The sequence below is a fragment of the Oncorhynchus keta genome, chromosome 10 (assembly GCF_023373465.1).
Source record: "Oncorhynchus keta strain PuntledgeMale-10-30-2019 chromosome 10, Oket_V2, whole genome shotgun sequence".
Classification (NCBI taxonomy): Eukaryota; Metazoa; Chordata; class Actinopteri; order Salmoniformes; family Salmonidae; genus Oncorhynchus; species Oncorhynchus keta.
In genome coordinates, this window is record NC_068430.1 from 72,772,044 (window position 1) to 72,790,863 (window position 18,820).

General features: G+C 40.1%; 1 protein-coding gene across 1 annotated transcript in view; it reads right to left on the reverse strand.

Annotated features, from left to right (window-relative positions):
* Positions 1-3,307: 3,307 nt before the first annotated feature.
* Positions 3,308-18,820, reverse strand: part of LOC118364782 (activating transcription factor 7-interacting protein 1-like) — a 47,402-nt gene continuing 31,889 nt past the window's right edge. Inside the window, exons 9-14 of the mRNA XM_035746488.2 lie at positions 18,004-18,062; positions 17,202-17,822; positions 15,365-15,466; positions 15,078-15,173; positions 11,009-11,082; positions 3,308-4,330 (exon numbers count right to left, since the gene is read on the reverse strand). Coding sequence (XP_035602381.1) covers positions 3,848-4,330; positions 11,009-11,082; positions 15,078-15,173; positions 15,365-15,466; positions 17,202-17,822; positions 18,004-18,062 — 1,435 coding nt within the window. The 3' untranslated portion in view covers positions 3,308-3,847. The remainder of the gene's footprint in view (positions 4,331-11,008; positions 11,083-15,077; positions 15,174-15,364; positions 15,467-17,201; positions 17,823-18,003; positions 18,063-18,820) is intronic.

The following is an 18,820-nucleotide window of genomic DNA, read 5'->3' on the forward strand; positions in this document are numbered from 1 at the left end:
TGCCATCCTGGATGAGCTGCACTACCTGAGCCACTTGTGTGGGTTGTAGACTCAGTCTCATGCTACCACTAGAGTGAAAGCACCACCAGCATTCAAAAGTGACCAAAACATCAGCCAGGAAGCATAGGAACTGAGAAGTGGTCTGTGGTTACCACCTGCAGAACCACTCCTTTATTGGGGGTGTCTTGCTAATTGCCTATAATTTCCACCTGTTGTCTATTCCATTTGTACAACAGCATGTGACATTTATTGTCAATCAGTGTTGCTTCCTAAGTGGACAGTTTGATTTCACCGAAGTGTCATTGACTTGTTACATTGAGTTACATTGTGTTGTTTAAGTGTTCCCTTTATGGTGGTAATTTTTTTTTTAAGAAACTAAATATGCTTTTCTGCATCTCTGATAAAATCTTATTCAGTACATGTAGTAATTGCTTGCTTTTCTAAAGTCCACCAAACTTGCCAGCAGGCTTGCCAGCTAAGATAGTTAGACAAGCTAGTTACTCTAACTCGATTGATAGCCTGTAATGGCTTTTTGGTATCTGGTTATGAGGTTGACAGATTTTGGACTTATCTGGGCTAGATAAAGCCATCTTCATAAAATTGCTAGGTGGCTGGCAGTATTACAGAGAAACAACAACAACGAAATAAACAAAAACATATTTGTATAAATGTTTTTATTTAAATGTTTTAAAACAGGACAAATCTGAGGGGACACGTGCCCCTGTGCCCTCTATGGGCATGACGCCTCTGTTTCAATAAATAAATAAAACATTTGATGAACAACATTGACCATCTGGAGTGAGATAAGTAGACATGGCAAAGTAGCCTATGGGCCTAAATGGTGAGAACTGACCATCATTTGAGGACTGTCTCTCTTGGAAATAAAAGTCAAACCACAAAGTAAAAACAATAGGCTAGTGTTTTGCTGTACTCATGGACTGTATTATAAAAAATATTTGGGAAATATGGAAGATATGCTAGCAAGTTCAAAGGGAGAAATAGGCTAAATACTTCTGAAAACATGTGCTCTACACATGCAGTAAACTTGAGGTAAACTCACCAGTATCATGGAAATACCACCTTACCTAGCTATATTTACTGAATATGTTGACGAAGGGAAATTAAAACAATGTCATTATTAGGTTTTCTGAATCAATTTACTACAACATCCGTAAGCTCCCAGGCACAATTTTGCAGCAGAAACGTCTGTGGGATCAATCTAAAAGTGCTTTGTGCTTTTGCTGTTTGACTTAGTAGGCTCATCATGGCAGGACTTCTGACAGTTTAGCTTAGAAGAAGTTGATGAGAAGATTTCAGTCAAAATGTAGTTCAAGATTTTCCTGTTATTGACTCATTTTTCCTCTGGCCAATTTAAGATGGATCTCCATCTATGGCTGCCTTTACACAGGCAGCCCAATTCTGATCTTTTGACACTAATTGGTCTTTTGACCAATCAGATCACATATTTTGCCAGTAATTGGGCAAAATATCAGAATTGGGCTTCCTGTGTAAATATAGCCTATGCTACCTTTATTTGCCATATTATCCCAGCTGAGCTTAGTCATATGCTATGGACTGTGATTGTGTAGGCTAACTAACCTATGGTTGGACTCCAGACATAAAAGCTGTGACAAGGGGGTAAATGCCCATAGAGAAAGATAGAGGTCTCTAGTGGCCAAAAGGCCATTTTAGCATGGGCACCGCCATTGAGGGCTTCCACCATCTTAAAGTAGTCAAAGTAGTCAACTGGGTGGGGATTCCTATGGGTTGTAGCCTCAATGGCTCTGCCCATGCTGTCACAGATGCTATAATGGCACAGATATAAAGATGAGTCCTCTATCTATCTCTATGTTAAATACCTACTAAAGACAGCTAGGCTTACAAATATAAAACCTAATTAACACCTTATTCCTGACCTCTCTACTTCACAGCTTGTCTGAGAATTATTTGAGCACTCCAAAGCACCAGCTGTGGAATCTTATCATGCTTCTGGAATAGAACATCCTCATGTTGTGCAGTGCTTTATTCATAGCACATGTTCATATACAGGACAATAGGGGGGAAACACACAAGTGTCAGTCAGCCTTTCATACCTTAAGTGCCACTCTTGTAGATCATGTGAGGAGAGGGATGGTGATGGAAGCTGGTGTCAGTGTTGGATAATGACAGCTTTATTGGTGCGTTTCTGAATGGCTGCCACCCTCCGGATCTCTTCAGCTGCTGACAGGAAACTTCTATAAAAGTGCCTCCAGGTGCCATAAGAAAGCCTAATGTCAGATTGTTGGCTGGAGAGAAAGAAACATGAATATTGGTCTGCAATGTAAGTAATTCCTTGCAACATTGACTAATACTGAATTAATTTACTGCATAACGGTATGTAATAAAAGAAATCAATGACAACTTCAATACACTACATAAAGCTATGACACGAACACTGTGTTTTAACAGCCACTCTAAAAACCCAAATCTGACTTTCCTTCTACATCCAATCGTTTTTATTTTTGTTTACTCAGTTTTACGTGACCCACATCCGATTTGCACGTTCAAACTGATGTAGTCTCTGAAGTAGTCCCAAGGATCCCGGATAGCACACAGATGCAATGCTCATTTCCTGTCACTGTTCCTTTACATTTTTGGGGTGGTTGTCATGATAATGGCAGGTCATGTGCAAAAAATAACACTTTCAGATCAAAAGAATCTGAGCCTCCAGACAGAGGTCGCATATGGAGGATATGGTTTGTATCAGGATTGAGATCCACATATAGAGGTGGTATAAATTGGAAGTCAGAAGATCAGATTCCATGGCTGCGTTTACACAGGCAGACCAATTCTGATATTTTTTCCACTAATTGTTTTTTTAAAAAAAACAGCTTTTTTGACCAGATCAGCTTTTTTTGCAAATAATTGACACAATTGGGCTGCCTGTGTAAACACAGGCATGAAATCTGCCTTGTTTACACAGCACAACAAATTTTTATGTATGGGCATATCCAATTCATATCTGACCTTTTCCCGATTGTGTAAACATCAGCAAAAACATGGAATCTGTTCAGATTCTTACCACATTCGTATGTGATTCTCAATTCATATACAATTTCTATGCTGACAAGACAATCACCCAAAAATGTAAAGGAACTGTGGCAGTAAATGAGCATTGTGTCTGCGGGCTATTTCAGAGGCTACATCAGTGAAAACGAGCAAATATGACATGGGTCAGATGTAAAACAGACAACAAGATTGGCTATGGGGACAGCTGTGTAATAGGGACAGCTTGGTAAACTCAGGCTAACAAAATGAATCTCAACACTTGTAAACTTTCCAATAAAACGTTTTATTGAATTTGTCATTCCTATTAAGTCTGGTTACCAGACAATACATACAAAATTACTATCATCGTTCTAACATCATTTAAGTTCTAACACCGATTTTGCATTCCTGTGCAATTTCTGTGAACGTTAAAATGTATTTTCTTTCACTTATTTTTTAGAAAGCCAAAAAAAAAAAAAAATTATAATAAAAACATCTGGACACGGGTAACAGAAGTCAACATATAAATATCTGACCTGCCATGGGGAACAATTCACTTATGTACAATAGCTTAACTCACAAAGAATATACAACGATAGGCACAACGATAACCGTTGCCATATCCTTTCTCCAATCAGAGTAGTCTGGAGTCCAACAGTGTACATTTAGATGTTTTCTCATGGTGTGTGTTTGTGTATGTTCACAAGTGTTAACACTAAAGCAATCTCAGTCAGGGTCCTCCAGATCACCTTAAAAAATAAGCAGGTGGAATGCTATCAACTTCCTGTTACATGAAATGCCTTTTCCATTCCTGGTTGGCTCAGCTAGGAGTCGTCGCGCTGATGACGTCAGTGCACTGCGGCTCACAGAAAGTCCCGAAGCGCCCGTACACATCCCGGGCCCGGACAGCAAAGTAATACGTAGATCCAGAGACAAATTGGGTGAGAGTACAGGCCATGGGCAGTGGCAGTGCCTTCACCTCCCCAATCTTCTTCCAGTGCTGCCCCGCTCCAGGGCCATTACCGGCCGACCCAGCGTTGTCCTGGTGGTACGCGTACAGGTGGTAGCTTTCCACCCCTGCACAGGTCAGGTCAGTCTCTGCCACGCACCAGGACAGGACAATGCCATTCTGGTTTTGCACCCTGGCCAACTTCAGCTGGGGCTGCTGTGGAGGTGTGGTCTGGTTGGCCTCCATGGGTAGCCGGCCAGGAGGCAAGGGAGCCAAGGGTAACGGGGGCAGGGTGACAGGGGGGGGCTTGGTTGGAGTGGTATTGTTTCCCATGCGTGCTTTGGATGGGGAGTCCTGGGAGGGAAATGAGAGGAGATGGAAATGAATTACGGCAAGAAATATGCAGAAAAACATATCACAAATGTATAGCTTTCAAAAAATAAAAATATATAGGTCATAAACTTAAGGTTTTCAAAGTAGGAAAAAAAATCAAACAGCAATTACAATTCCCTATCCCTATTCCCTATGCCCTTATATTAGTTATATTCAAGAATAAAGTCAATAATTCATTTTTATTGTGATTCATATGAATGTACCCTAGTAAAATGTAATTCAGTACAGCACTGTTTTTTCCTCTTCATAAGTCACAAGGTTATATATCCATGCTTAGACTGGCAGAAATATAACTACCCAGAAAAAATGACATTCTTTAATTTTGAATACCACATTTAATGTGTCACAGGTACTCAACTCAACTCAACTCAATAGGTTTTTTCTACAAAACTTCCTGCCTTACACAGAAAAAAAATGCTAAAATCTATGAAAATATCTTTCGCTTCATCCTTTGAGATTTGTTTTTGTCTGAGTCAACCAAAGCAAGTTATTGTATTTTAATAAAAACTGGTGTTATACTGACAATATTTTGTTACCCTGAATGACATCACTACGGCTCACAAATATTGATTAAATGTGATACTTAAGCAACAACAATAATGATCCTATGAACAATTATTAGTAGCAGAAAGTATTTTTCTTTTAGCTATTTTTTGTTGTTATAAAACTGTGTAAAAAAAACTGGATAAGATGTTTAAAATGTGCAGGCTAACTGAACATAAAATCTCTTCCATACTAGAGAGAGAGAGAGAGAGAGAGAGAGAGAGAGAGAGAGAGAAATTACCCATATGCCACACACACAAAGAACATGGGTTTAACTACACAACATAGTTTAACTGACACGAGGTACAATTTAATTCACATAGTTTTAAATCAGCATTGAACATTTCAAACAAAGCATTAATTAAAAAACATTCCATAAACATTGGGCAAAAAACTGTAGTTTTGCTTAAAATCATCACGAAACAGTGGATATCTTTCTCAAAGTAATGTCATGACATTAAATCAGGCATTTGAAAGAAAATGCATAAACAATTATTCCACCAACATCAAAACAAAACATTTCTGTATTCTGAACATCAGAATACTAACCAAATCCATTGTTTGAACATCAAATGGAACTCATCAACGTTCTCAAACTGAACCCATAATTCAATAACATCTTTAAAACATGGATTTCTTTTTAGATTGCTTGTGTATGTCGTTTTCTTGTGTAGGCCTAAGTAGTATTCTGTAGCCTAACTGGTGTGTAACTTGGAATTAGGACTAATAAAGCTCTGTAAACTTTTCCCAGTCAGAGTTGCAGAATTTTGAATTCCTTTGTTTTGTAGTACACGGCTCTGGTTCGCAGATCACTGCTTGGACATCCGACTTGAAGTCATATGTGATGTCCTGAACTTGGGGCCACGCAAATTAATTATTTATTTCAGCTGCTTGTTGCATGCAACGGATTTCCATCTCCTCTCCTACAACCGTCAAAACTTGGCCAACAAATAGCTGGTAATCGTAATGGACTATTATGAACTTTCCTTTTAAGTCCTCTGGTGGTTTCACCATTGCAGGACACCTCCCGATGGTGGATCTTTCCAGGTTCCTTTGCAATGATCTGGTGGATTTTTAAGGTTTATTTGACAGCTGGCAACTCATTTGGAACTGCTTCATCAAAATCGTTTAATCTCATCCTCAGCAATCCAGAAGTACTTTACGCTTGACTGCATTTTCTCCAGCATGGTGTAGAGCTCCTTTGGGCTCTGGAGGTCACCGCCCTTTTTGACAAACTCATCTGCACAACGTTTAACCGAACCTCCAACCCCATCGTGTGCACCTTTTCCGTGAGACTTCTCAGACAAATTACCTCTTTGAACCCCATGAGAAATGACACCGTGCTCAAGAGGTAGAAATTATATTTATTTCTATATTGCGTGACGGGGCCATCACTCATGCATGTCGTGGAGTCGGGGATGTTTTTTTCCCTTCCTATCATCCAAGACAGGCTTCAGATGAGCCCACACGGCACGCTCGTCATGCCAGAGGGACTCTGAAATGGAGGCATAGGATTGGCATTCCTGTGGTGTGTACACAACACTTGTGTAAATAGTTGCCTTCTTACGGCCGCCCCCAAAATGAAAAGCCTGAACCTCTGTATGCAGCTGACACGCATCATTTTCAGAAAAGTCCATGCGGATTACAACCTTGTGTTCTTTAAGTGTGTCTTTTAAGTTTCAGCACTGCTCAACTTGGTGCAGCCAGTTAAACTGGTGCCTCGCAATAGCATCCAGTTACTTGTTTAAGTTTTTAACCAGATCGAGCCCCGTGCCCATCTGTTTTTTCCCCCACAAATTTTGAGAAGGACCTTTCTCCATTGCTCGATTTCTCCCTTTGCCACTGTTGGCAGGAAATTAGTGCATTCTCTTCAGGTAGGGCCAGCTCTATTTCATCATAGCATAACTTTGCACAAAGACGGTACATGCATTGCTTGTTCTTGTGATCACAGACAATGGAAGAGAGTAACTCGGAAACTCTTGAGGTTTGCAGCAAACCGCTTTGGCTCAACCTGTCAACTAGAAGTTTCACATTCTCGTGATTGAGACACGCACAGGTGTTGAGGTCATGTGCCTTTTGCTCTGTAATGTAAAGTGGCCACAGTCGTAAAAAACTGTCTGAATGACAGCGAAAGTGTCCCATCCACCTCTGAATTGTACTCTGCATTAAGTTATTTTAGAGATGTCATGAGTATGCGCCTCTAAACCTTCTTTTGCATGACAGTGTCTTTCTTCCCTGAGAAAAGGCCACTATTTTCATCTCTATTGAGAAATGCAATGACCAGTGTTTTCCTCACTGAAGACATTTTATTTTTCCCTCGTGGCCTGTATTTTTCAGCATTTGAATTTATTTGACCTTTGCATGCCCTTTCGTTGTCACTTTTTTGTTGCGATCGTTTTAGTTGCATTTCCAGATGGAGAATGTTCTTCATTAGTTCTCGTTTTTCCTTTTGCAGCCGCTTGCAACGCTATGATACCCTTTTCACTTTTTTTGGAGTAGAGGAAGCAAGTGGTTGCTCCAGTGTTTGAGATTGAGGCTCAAGGTTCTGGAGTCAAGAATAGTTGCTCCAGCTCTGGAGGTGCAGGTTCATGTTGTACTTGTACAAGTTGTTCAGGGGGCTGCTCAAAATAGTTTCCTTCAGTGGACACTGGAGTTAAATTCATCACCACAATAATTTGTTCTATTTTTTTCACGCTGCCTCCTCTGATTTAATCTCCATTTTTCCCTCTTTTTTTCCGCATCAGATTGTGTCATTGTATGAATCAGTGGATGATCAAGATTGACATCCTTCTTTCTTCTCTGATAGCTAAAAACGAAAATGTTATAGTTATGACCGTGGCGCAGAATAGGATTCACATCCATTAAATATTATTATTAGTCTATTAATAGTAGGCTATACAATGATAACACTTTATAAAAGTTTAAAAGTTAAATCAACTCCCTCTCCCAAACATGTTTTGTTACCATTTCACTGCTAATGTTATTAATAATCACTTTACTATCATTTGAGCCTGCGGCAAACACTTTACATTGCATTAAGTTGCATTATTACATGATAGTTAAGTATTATGCATTGTTACACTGTAACTGGTAAATTTATATTCAATGCAGGTACACAAATGCAATTTCAAGATACCTACACAAAATAGATAGATAAAATGCCCATCAAACTACTTCAATTCAAACTTGTACAGCCTCAATTTTTCATAAAGTCCCCCAAATGTGAAGCAGCATTTAACTAATATAATTAATGATCCATATTTGTGTGTGTGTGTGTAATATTATATTAACTAATATAATTCATCAGTTATACCTTAACTGCAGTGCAATGAGACATTAACTATAGTGTAATAATGCAACTTAATGTTAAGTGTTACCCACCCAGCTTTATATCCTATTATATCCTATTCTGTTGCTGACAGTAGCATGAAGCCATGAAAACAATACCTTGCTTTTCTTCTGGCTAATCTTTCCTCCCTAGCAACTGGATCTGCGTTAATCTTTTGTCTGTGCCGTGCAGCCCTCTCCTTATTAGACAATGGCATCTACAGTATAAAGATAATGTTCCTTGAAATACCTTAAAATGCCATAAAATAGTTTACAATTATAATATTCAGTATTCATACAACAAGTAAATATGAATTGCATGATTACATTTTGTAAACTAGTGAAAACATGGGATAACAAAACTACTGTCATTCAGCATAACAGGTGACATTGTGGTATAACATGAAACTTGTGTTGTGCCAAAGGACAAAAAAAGCGTGATACCGAAGGACGGATTTCATACATAAACCTATATGGGTCAAAGACGAGACGTGTAAATTTGGTGTCTGAAGGCCATTCATTTTACATTAGATAAATATGTATAAATAAATATGTATAAATATAATATTAAAATCACTCAAATCTTATCCTTCTTTTGACCCAGAAATATTTGTGTTGCAAACTATTAAATTAAGGGAGTTATTGAGCTCTAAAGTGTCAAAATGTCCTTCAGTGTAACTGTCCGAGTTAAAATTCTAATGACAAAAGTGATTATAAAAAGTAGAAATTAATCGTAAAAATATAAATGAACACCCATAGCATAATTCAAATCAAATCAGGTCACATACACATGGTTAGCAGATGTTAATGCGAGTGTAGCAAAATGCTTGTGCTTCTAGTTCCATCAGTGCAGTAATATCTAACAAGTAATATAACAAATTCACAACAACTACCTTATACACACAAAACGTAAAGGGATGGAATATGAATCTGGGCCAGCAGCCTTGCGAGGGTTAACACATTTAAATGTCTTACGTCGGCCATGGAGAAGGAGAGGGGGGCCCGCAGTCTTTGGTAGCGGGCTGAGTTGGTGGCACTGTATTATCCTCAAAGCGGGCAAAGAAGGTGTTTAGCTTGTTTGGAAGCAAGACATCGGTGTCCGTGATGTGGCTGGTTTTCTTTTTGTAGTCTAATTGCCTGTAGACCCTGCTACATACGTCTCGTGTCTGGGACGTTGAACTGCGACTCCATTTTGTCCCTATACCGACATTTCGCTTGTTTAATTGCCTTGTGGAGGGAAAAAATAGACTGTTTATATTCGGCCATATTCCCGACCTCTTTCCATGGTTGAATGCGGTGGTTCGTGCTTTAAGTTTTGCGCGATTGCTGCCATCTATCCACGGTTTCTGTTTGGGGTAGGTTTTAATAGTCACAGTGCGTACAACATCTCCAATGCACTTCCTAATAAATTTGCTCACCGAGTCGGCGTATAAATCTATGTTATTGTCTGAGGCTTCCCGGAACATTTTCACGCCCACTCTTGAAGTGTGGATTCCGATTGGTCAGACCAGCGTTGAATGGTTCTCGTCGCCGTATTTGAGGTTATGCCTATTGGACGGTACGAGCAAGATGGAGTTATAGTTGGATTTGCCGAAGGGAGGACGGGGGAGGGCCTTGTATTCATCATGGAAGTTAGAGTAGTAGTGGTCCAGTGTTTTGCTCGAGCGGGTACTACAGTCAATGTGCTGGTAGAATTTAGATAGCCTTGTTCTCCAATTAGCTTTGTTAAAATCCCCAGCTATATGGTTTCCAGTTTACATAGAGTCCAGTGAAGTTCTTTCAGGGCCTTCGAGGTATCTGCTTGGGGGGGGGGATATACACGGCTGTGACTATAATCGAAGAGAATTCTCTTGGGAGAAAATGCAGTCGGCATTTGATTGTAAGGAATTCTAGTTCAGGTGAACAAAAGGACTTGAGTTACTGTATGTTGTTATTGTTACACCATGATTTGTTAATCATGAGGCATACATCCCCGCCCTTCTTCTTACCAGAGAGATGTTTGTTTCTGTAGGCGTGACGCATTAAGAAACCTGGTGGCTGTATCGACTCTGACAACATATCCAGAGAGAGCCATGTTTCCGTGAAACAGAGAATGTTAAAATCTCCACATTGTTGTCTAGAGACTGGACATTGGCGACTAATATGCTCGGAAGTGGTGGGTGGTGTGCTCGCCTTCTAAGTCTAACCAGGAGGCCGCTCCGTCTGCCTCTCCTGTAGTGACGATGTTGTTTTGAGTTGGCTTCTGGGATTATATCCAATGGGTGGAGGTCCGAACAAAGGTTTTGCTTCGGGAAAGGCGTATTGCTGGTCGTCATGTTGGTAAATTGACGTCACTCTTATATCCAATAGTTCTTCCCGGCTGTATGTAATAACACTTGAGATTTTCTGAGCTAACAATGTAAGAAATAATACATAAAAAACAAAATTACTGCAGAGTAAATCTCTCTGAAATATTTGATGATTTCACCTATCACCCTCTAGTAACCTTTGTAACAAAAACACATGTCCTTCAGTACAACAGAAAATATACTTTTGTTCTTTTACAAAAATCTATATTAAATATGAAAAGTAAGGATAATCTTTAAAGGTCAAGGTCATTACTTTATATAGGTGGCCAAGGAGCTGCTTATTTGTATTTCATTGTGTTGTGTTTGTTTCATATTCATTAAAATGTTGAGAAATTAACGCATTAAAATAATCTTATAGGAACTCAAATTAATCAAATAAAAATATGAACATGTGAAATAGATTCAGGGGTAACAAACTCACCAGAGGGGGGCGGTAGTGAACTGTCAGATGAGGACCACCAACTGACTGTTGAGGAGATGCTCTTGATGTTGTGCCTGTAAAGAGAGGACAATATGTCAAATTAGATAACATAATAAGCATCCCCTCCTCAAATCTGCGTTGATCACAAGATTCTTTGAGTAAAAAAACAATATGAAACCTTTTACTTAGAACCACTTTTACAGAGCAATTATACATAGAGCTGACTTGTAACACATTGAATAACAGGCATGGCTAGGCTAATAGATATCCTTGGAATTCTATTAAATTGTGTCAACTGACTGACCACAATCATAAAACATCCAGCAATTAAGATTAGAATCTAATGAGTGTTATAGTAATATCAGGGTGATATGGGGTCCATATATGAACATTAGAAAATGTTTAAACGTAAACATTTTGTCCAACTACGCATCTGCAATTTAAAATGGTCTACGTACATGCACGTGATAGAACGCTACGTGTAGCTATTCCAATTAGATATCCTGGCACACTTAGCCATATGCTAACAAGACCAGCTGCCGTTTATTATTTACGGTCACAAATTCTGCCTCAGCCAATCAAAGATCTTAGACTTTACATGCCTTCAGAAAGTATGACCCCTGGACTTTTTCCACATTTTGCTGTATTACAAAGTGTGATTAAAATAGACTTCATTGTAATTTTTTTTGTCAACAATCTACACAAAATACTAAATGTGAAAGTGGAAGTAAAATTATAATATTTGTATTAAAAAATATATGAAAAATAAAACATTTCTTAATTAGAGTATTCAACCCCCTGAGTCAATACATGTTTACATTTTGTATTAATTTGTAAACATACCAAAAAATTACACTCTGACATTATGGGGTCTTGTGTGTAGGCCAGTGAAGAAACATCTCAATTTAATACATTTTAAATTCCGGCTGAAACACAACAATATGTGGAAAAAGTCAAGGGGTCTAACTAAACACTTTCTGAAGGCAACCGATGGGATTTCATGAAATAACTTTGCCAATAGAGAGATATTTTAAACCTCCAAATTCAAGGTTTACATTTGTTCGGCTTGGTCTGTAACAAGCATATTGTCAATGTAGGATGAAATCATCGTATCAACAAAAAAAATCAGATAGTGAAGAAAAAAATAATAATCTACGTCAGTAAACAATTTCTATTTTACAAAAAACAACAACTTTATAATGGAGTTACAAGTTTCGCAAACATTATATGTGGAGATAAGTGGTTCTTATCATTGAATAATTCAATACACAAGTATATATTTTTAAACCTGCATATTTGGTTAATATTGCCTGCTAACATTAATTTATTTTAACTATGGAAATTGTGTCCCTTCTCTTGCGTTCTGTGCAAGCAGAGTCAGGGTATATGCAGCAGTTTGGGCCGCCTGGCTCGTTGCGAACTGTGTGAAGACCATATCTTCCTAACAAAGACCATAACTAATTTGCCAGAATGTTACATAATTATGACATAACATTGAAGGTTGTGCAATGTAACGGCAATATTTAGTCTAATGGATGCCACTCGTTAGATAATATATGAAACAGTTCCGTATTTCACTGAGAGAATAAACGTTTTGTTTTCGAAATTATAGTTTCTGGATTTGACCATAGTATTGACCTAAGGCTCGTATTTCTGTGTGTTATTATATCATAATTAAGTCTATGATTTGATAGAGCAGTCTGACTGAGCGGTGGTAGGCAGCAGCAGGCTCGTAAGCATTCATTCAAACAGCACTTTCTTGCATTTGCCAGCAGCTCTTCACTGTGCTTCAAGCATTTTGCTGTTTATGACTTCAAGTCTATCAACTCCCAAGATTAGGCTGGAAATACTAAAGTACATATTAGAACATCCAATAGTCAAGGGTATATGAAATACAAATGGTATAGAGAGAAATAGTCCTATAATAACTACAACCTAAAACTTCTTACCTGGGAATATTGAAGACTCATGTTAAAAGGAACCACCAGCTTTCATATGTGCTCATGTTCTGAGCAAGGAACTTAAACATGAGCTTTTTTACATGGCACATATTGCACTTTTACTTTCTTCTCCAACACTTTGTTTTTGTATTATTTAAACCAAAATAAACATGTTTCAATATTTATTTGAGATTAAATATATTTTATTGATGTATTATATTAAGTTAAAATAAGTGTTCATTCAGTATTGTTGTAATTGTCATCATTACAAATATATATAAAAATCGTCCGATTAATCGTTATAGGCGTTTTTTTGTCCTCCAATAAATCAGTATTGGTATTGAAAAATCATAATCGGTAGACCTCCAGTCTCCAGCTTCAGTGATTTTTGCGGTTAGTTCCGGTTATTGGCAGCAAAGAACTGGAAGTAAAGACAGCCAAAGGAGGAATTGGCTTTGGGGGTGACCAGTGAGATATACCTGCTGGGGCGCGTGCTACGGGTGGGTGCTGCTATGGTGACCAGTGAGCTGAGATAAGGCAGGGCTTTACCTAGCAGAGACTTGTAGGTGACCTGGAGCCAGTGAGTTTGGCATCGAGTATGAAGCCAGGGCCAGCCAATGAGAGCGTACAGGTCGCAATGGTGGGTGGTGTATGGGGCTTTGGTGACAAAACGGATGGCACTGTGATAGACTGCATACAATTTGTTGAACGTGTTGGAGGCTATTTTGTAAATGACATCGCCGAAGTCGAGGATCGGTAGGATGGTCAGTTTTACGAGGGTATGTTAGGCAGCATAAGTGAAGGATGCTTTGTTGCGAAATAGGAAGCCGATTCTAGATTTATTTTTGGATTGAAGATGCTTGATGTGAGTCTGGAAGGAGAGTTTACAGTCTAACCAGACACCTAGGTATTTTGTAGTTGTCCATATATTCTAAGTCAGAACCGTCCAGAGTAGTGATGCTGGACGGGCGGGCAGCGATCGGTTGAAGAGTATGCATTTAGTTTTACTTGCTTTTAAGAGCAGTTGGAGGCAACGGAAGGAGAGTTCTATGGCATCAAAGCTCGTCTGGAGGTTAGTTAACAGTGTCCAAAGAAGGGCCAGAAGATACATAATTGTATCGTCTGCGTAAAAGTGGATCAGAGAATCACAAGCAGCAAGAGCGACATCATTGATGTATACAGAGAAGAGAGTCGGCCCGAGAATTGAGCCCTGTGGCACCCCTATAGACTGCCAGAGGTCCGGATAACAGGACCTCCGATTTGACACACTGCACAGAGACGTAGTTGGTAAACAAGGCGAGGCAGTAATTTGAGAAACCAAGGCTGTTTAGTCTGCCGATAAGAATGTGGTGATTGACAGAGTTGAAAGCCTTGGCCAGGTCGATGAATATGGCTGCACAGTAATGTCTCTTATCGATGGCGGTTATGATATTGTTTAGGACCTTGAGCATGGCTGAGGTGCACCCATGACCAGCTCTGAAACCAGATTGCATAGCGGAGAAGGTACGGTGGGATTCGATATGGTCGATAATCTGTTTGTTAACTTAGCTTTCGAAGACTTTAGAAAGGCAGGGTAGGATAGATATAGGTCTGTAGCAGTTTGGGTCTAGAGTGTCTCCGCCTTTGAAGAGGGGGATGATCGCGGCAGCTTTCCAATCTTTGGGAATCTCAGACGATACGAAAGAGAGGTTGAACAGGCTAGTAATAGGGGTTGCAACAATTTCGGCAGATCATTTTAGAAAGAGAGGGTCCAGATTGTCTAGTCCGGCTGATTTGTAGGGGTCCAAAATTGTGTAGCTCTTTCAGAACATCAGCTATCTGGATTTGAGTGAAGGAGGAATCGGGGAGGTTTGGGCGGGCAGTTGACCGGAGTAGGTGGAAAGCATGGCCAGCCGTAGAAAAATACTTATTGAAATGCTCAATTATAGTGGATTTATCAGTGGTGACAATGTTTCCTAGCCTCAGTGCAGTGGGCAAATGGGAGGAGGTGCTCTTATTCTCCATGGACTTTAGTGTCCCAGAACTTTTTTGAGTTTGTGCTACAGGATGCAAATTTCTGCTAGCCTTAGCTTTCCTAACTGCCTGTGTATATTGTCAATATCAATGATTATGTAACGTGCAGGCCTCACCACTAGGAGTGCTGATCAGCGGAGGAGGTCCAGTAGATCGCTGGGTAACTGAAGAGGACGATACCGCAGTCGTAATGGCCTTTCTCACACCAGTCACTGCAGAATTAAAGAGAAGGATTAAAGAATAGAGGACAGAAGAGGGAATTCAATGAATATTTATTTATCCAGAATCGTTCACATCATTAGCAACAATAGTCACTATTTTAGAGGACATAAATCAATCATTTAGTGGACCTCTCTGGAGTTGAGAGGGAGGAATTTGGAGATGTTTTGGGATTCATTCTCACCTAGCACATCATCATCCTCCTCCTCCTCCTCAGTGAGGTCTATGAAGGAGCCTTTGGTTCGAGCCCCCGTTTTGGTTGGAGTAGAGCTTGTTGCTTGGTTATCTGAAAGGGATGTAACAAACATAGGAAAGAAAACAGTTAGATAATATTCTGTTTTTACAACAGGTTTTTGGATTTTGCTGCAACACATCGTGAGTGGATGTGCTTTGAGCACTTTGAAAGTCGGAAGTTTACATACACTTAGGTTGGAGTCATTAAACCTAGTTTTTCAACAACTCCACAAATTTCGTTTTTTTGTCAAATCAGTTAGGACATCTATTTTGTGAATGACAAGTCATTTTTCAAACGATTGTTTACAGACAGATTATTTCACAACTCCAGTGGGTCAGAAGTGTGCATACAGTAACTTGACTGTGCCTTTAAGCAGCTTGGAAAATTCCAGAAAATAATGTCATGACTTTAGAAGCTTCTGATAAGCTAATTGACATCAATTGAGTCAATTGGAGGTGTACCTGTGGATGTATTTGAAGGGCCTACCTTCAAACTCAGTGCCTCTTTGCTTGACATCATGGGAAAATCAAAAGAAATCAGAAAAGAAATGTAGACCTCCACAAGTCTGGTTCATCCTTGGGAGCAATTTCCAAATGCCTGAAGGTACCATGTTCATCTGTACAAACAATAGTACGCAAGAATAAACACCATGGGACCACGCAGCCATCATACCGCTCAGGAAGGAGACGCGTTCTGTCTCCTAGAGATTAACGTACTTAGGTGCGAAAAGTGCAAATCAATCTCAGAACAACAGCAAAGAACCCTGTGAAGATGCTGGAGGAAACAGATACAAAAGTATCTATATCCACAGTAAAACGAGTCCTATATCGACATAACCTGAAAGGCCGCTCTGCAAGGAAGAAGTCACTGCTCCAAAACCACCATAAAAAGCCAGATAACGGTTTGCAACTGCACATGGGGACAAATATTGTACTTTTTGGAGAAATGTCCTCTGGTCTGATAAAACAAAAATAGAACCGTTTGGCCATAATGACCACCGTTATGTTTGGAGGAAAAGGGGGAGGCTTGCAAGTTGAAGAACACCGTCCCAACCGTGAAACACGGGAGTAGCAGCATCCTGTTGCGGGGGTGCTTTGCTGCAGGAGGGACTGGTGCACTTCACAAAATAAATAGGCATCATGAGGAAGGAAAACAATGTGGATATATTGAAGCAACATCTCAAGACATCAGCCAGGAAGTTAAAGCTTGGTCGCAAATGGGTCTTCCAAATGGACAATGACCCCAAGCATACTTCCAAAGTTGTGGCAAAATGGCTTAAGGACAACAAAGTCAAGCTATTGGGGTGGCCATCACAAAGCCCTGACCCCAATCCTATAGAAAATTTGTGGGCAGAACTGAAAAAGTGTGTGCGAGCAAGGAGGCCTACAAACCTGACTCAGTTACACCAGTTCTATCAGGAGGAATGGGCCAAAATCCCCCCAACTTATTGTCGGAAGCTTGTGAAAGGCTACCCGAAACGTTTCACCCAAGTAAAACAATTTAAAAGCAATGCTACCAAATACTAATTGACCCACTGGGAATGTGATGAAATAAATCAATGCTGAAATAAATCATTATCTCTACTATTATTCTGACATTGCACATTCATAAAATGAAGTGGTGATCCCAACTGACCTAAGACAGGGAATTTTTACTAGGATTAAATGTCAGGAATTGTGAAAAACTGAGTTTAAATGTATTTGGCTAAAGTGTATGTAAACTTCCGACTTCAACTATATATATAAATGCAATTATTATTCTTGTCCACATACAGTAGAAAACTCACCTGTCTTTGACGTCATAGCTGTCCCCGAAGGAGGTCCTGGAGCTGCCGAGCCCGTAGCGGCTGGACCAGAGGACGCCTGAACAGGCACCCTGGCTGTGGTCACTGACATCCCAGCACTGGGCGTACTGATCCCCCCAGTGCCCCCCTGGTACACAGCCCGAGCCAGGGTCATCTGAGCTGGGGACATGGCTGGGGAGAGCTGGGTGGTGGAGGAGATGGGCTGCAAGGCCATGGTGGAGGTGGTGGGGCCGGCCACGGTGGAGGTGGTGGGGCCGGCCTTGAGGATATAGGTAGTGGTGGGAGTAGTGGTCTTGGCCTTGTTGAGCGAGTTGGCTGCGGCGAAGGAGGACACAGGAATGTTGACCAGGGTTCCCGCCCCGCCATTGGCCATGGCAGAGAGAGGAAGCTGGATGAGGAGCGGCTGGCCATTCTGGCCCACCACGTTGGAGCCCGAGGTGGTCTTGAGGAGCAGGGTGCCGGTGGGGCCGCTCTGGGAGGTGACGGTGCACAGGGAGGCAGAGCTAGAGGAGGTGGGGATCAGCTGCAGAATGGAGCCCTGTGTTACCATGGCAGTGGCCGTAGTGGTAGTGGGGACAGGTTTGGCCTGCTTCACCGGAGAAACTGGAAAGACAACAGGAGAGAGGAAAGGAATGGTGAGTTTATTCCTGAATGGTCAGAACACACTATCAGTTGGTGTCGTTCTTTATCTTGTAACTTGATCTCAGGGTCGTTCAATCCCCATGATAAGTGAAACATCCTATTGACAGGTAAGGGAGAAGGTGAAGAAGAAGGGAGAACTTACCTGTATGGTTGGTAGAGACTGGGCTGGTCATGGGCTGCTTTACGACAGCTGCTACTGGCCTGTTGGAAAAGATGTGTGTTTGCATTGAGTTTAATATTTTTTTTTAAAGGTAATTGAAAGAGATGTGATTTGCATTCAGTTGGCTTGTTTAAAAATAGGTCAGAGATCATATTGAGACAGACTAGAGAAAAAGTCTTCCTGTAATTTGGCGACCTCTTTGCCACACTTTACTTTGCCAGTTTACTATTATTCTGTCTTCTGGCTCGGTCTTCTTACGTTTCCCCCCTGTGTTTTTAACATTGAGTTAACTGATTTCTTTTAATTTAAATTGAGTGTTTGTTATGTGTATTTTGTTGTTTGTTCTTCTTTGCATTGAATTTGACGAATTCAACCCCCCAAAAATCTACACATATCACAAAAAAGGGGGTAAGAAGTGTTGATTCCTTTAGGACTTGTTTAGTGTATAGGTATCATTCTTTAGTTGTTTGTGGTATTCTGTCATGAAAATCATGAAGTGTGTGCAGGCCGTTTAACATTTTTGGTACTGTACATTAAATAAAACATTTTGGTATACATTTGTGTTGTAATGATATATAACATGTTTTTTAAATATTGTAATCCAGACCTTTATTTAGTTCAGTACATTAGGAACTGGGAATATCATGAACAAATAAAATGTTTCATGGGGGCTAGAATGAAATTATATTACTGGTAACGTTGGTAATATACAAAATAAAAGTGACGATTGCAACTATCTCAAGATTATGTCGTTTCCATAATTCCATACAAAACATAAAAGTGCAACACGACTACTGTG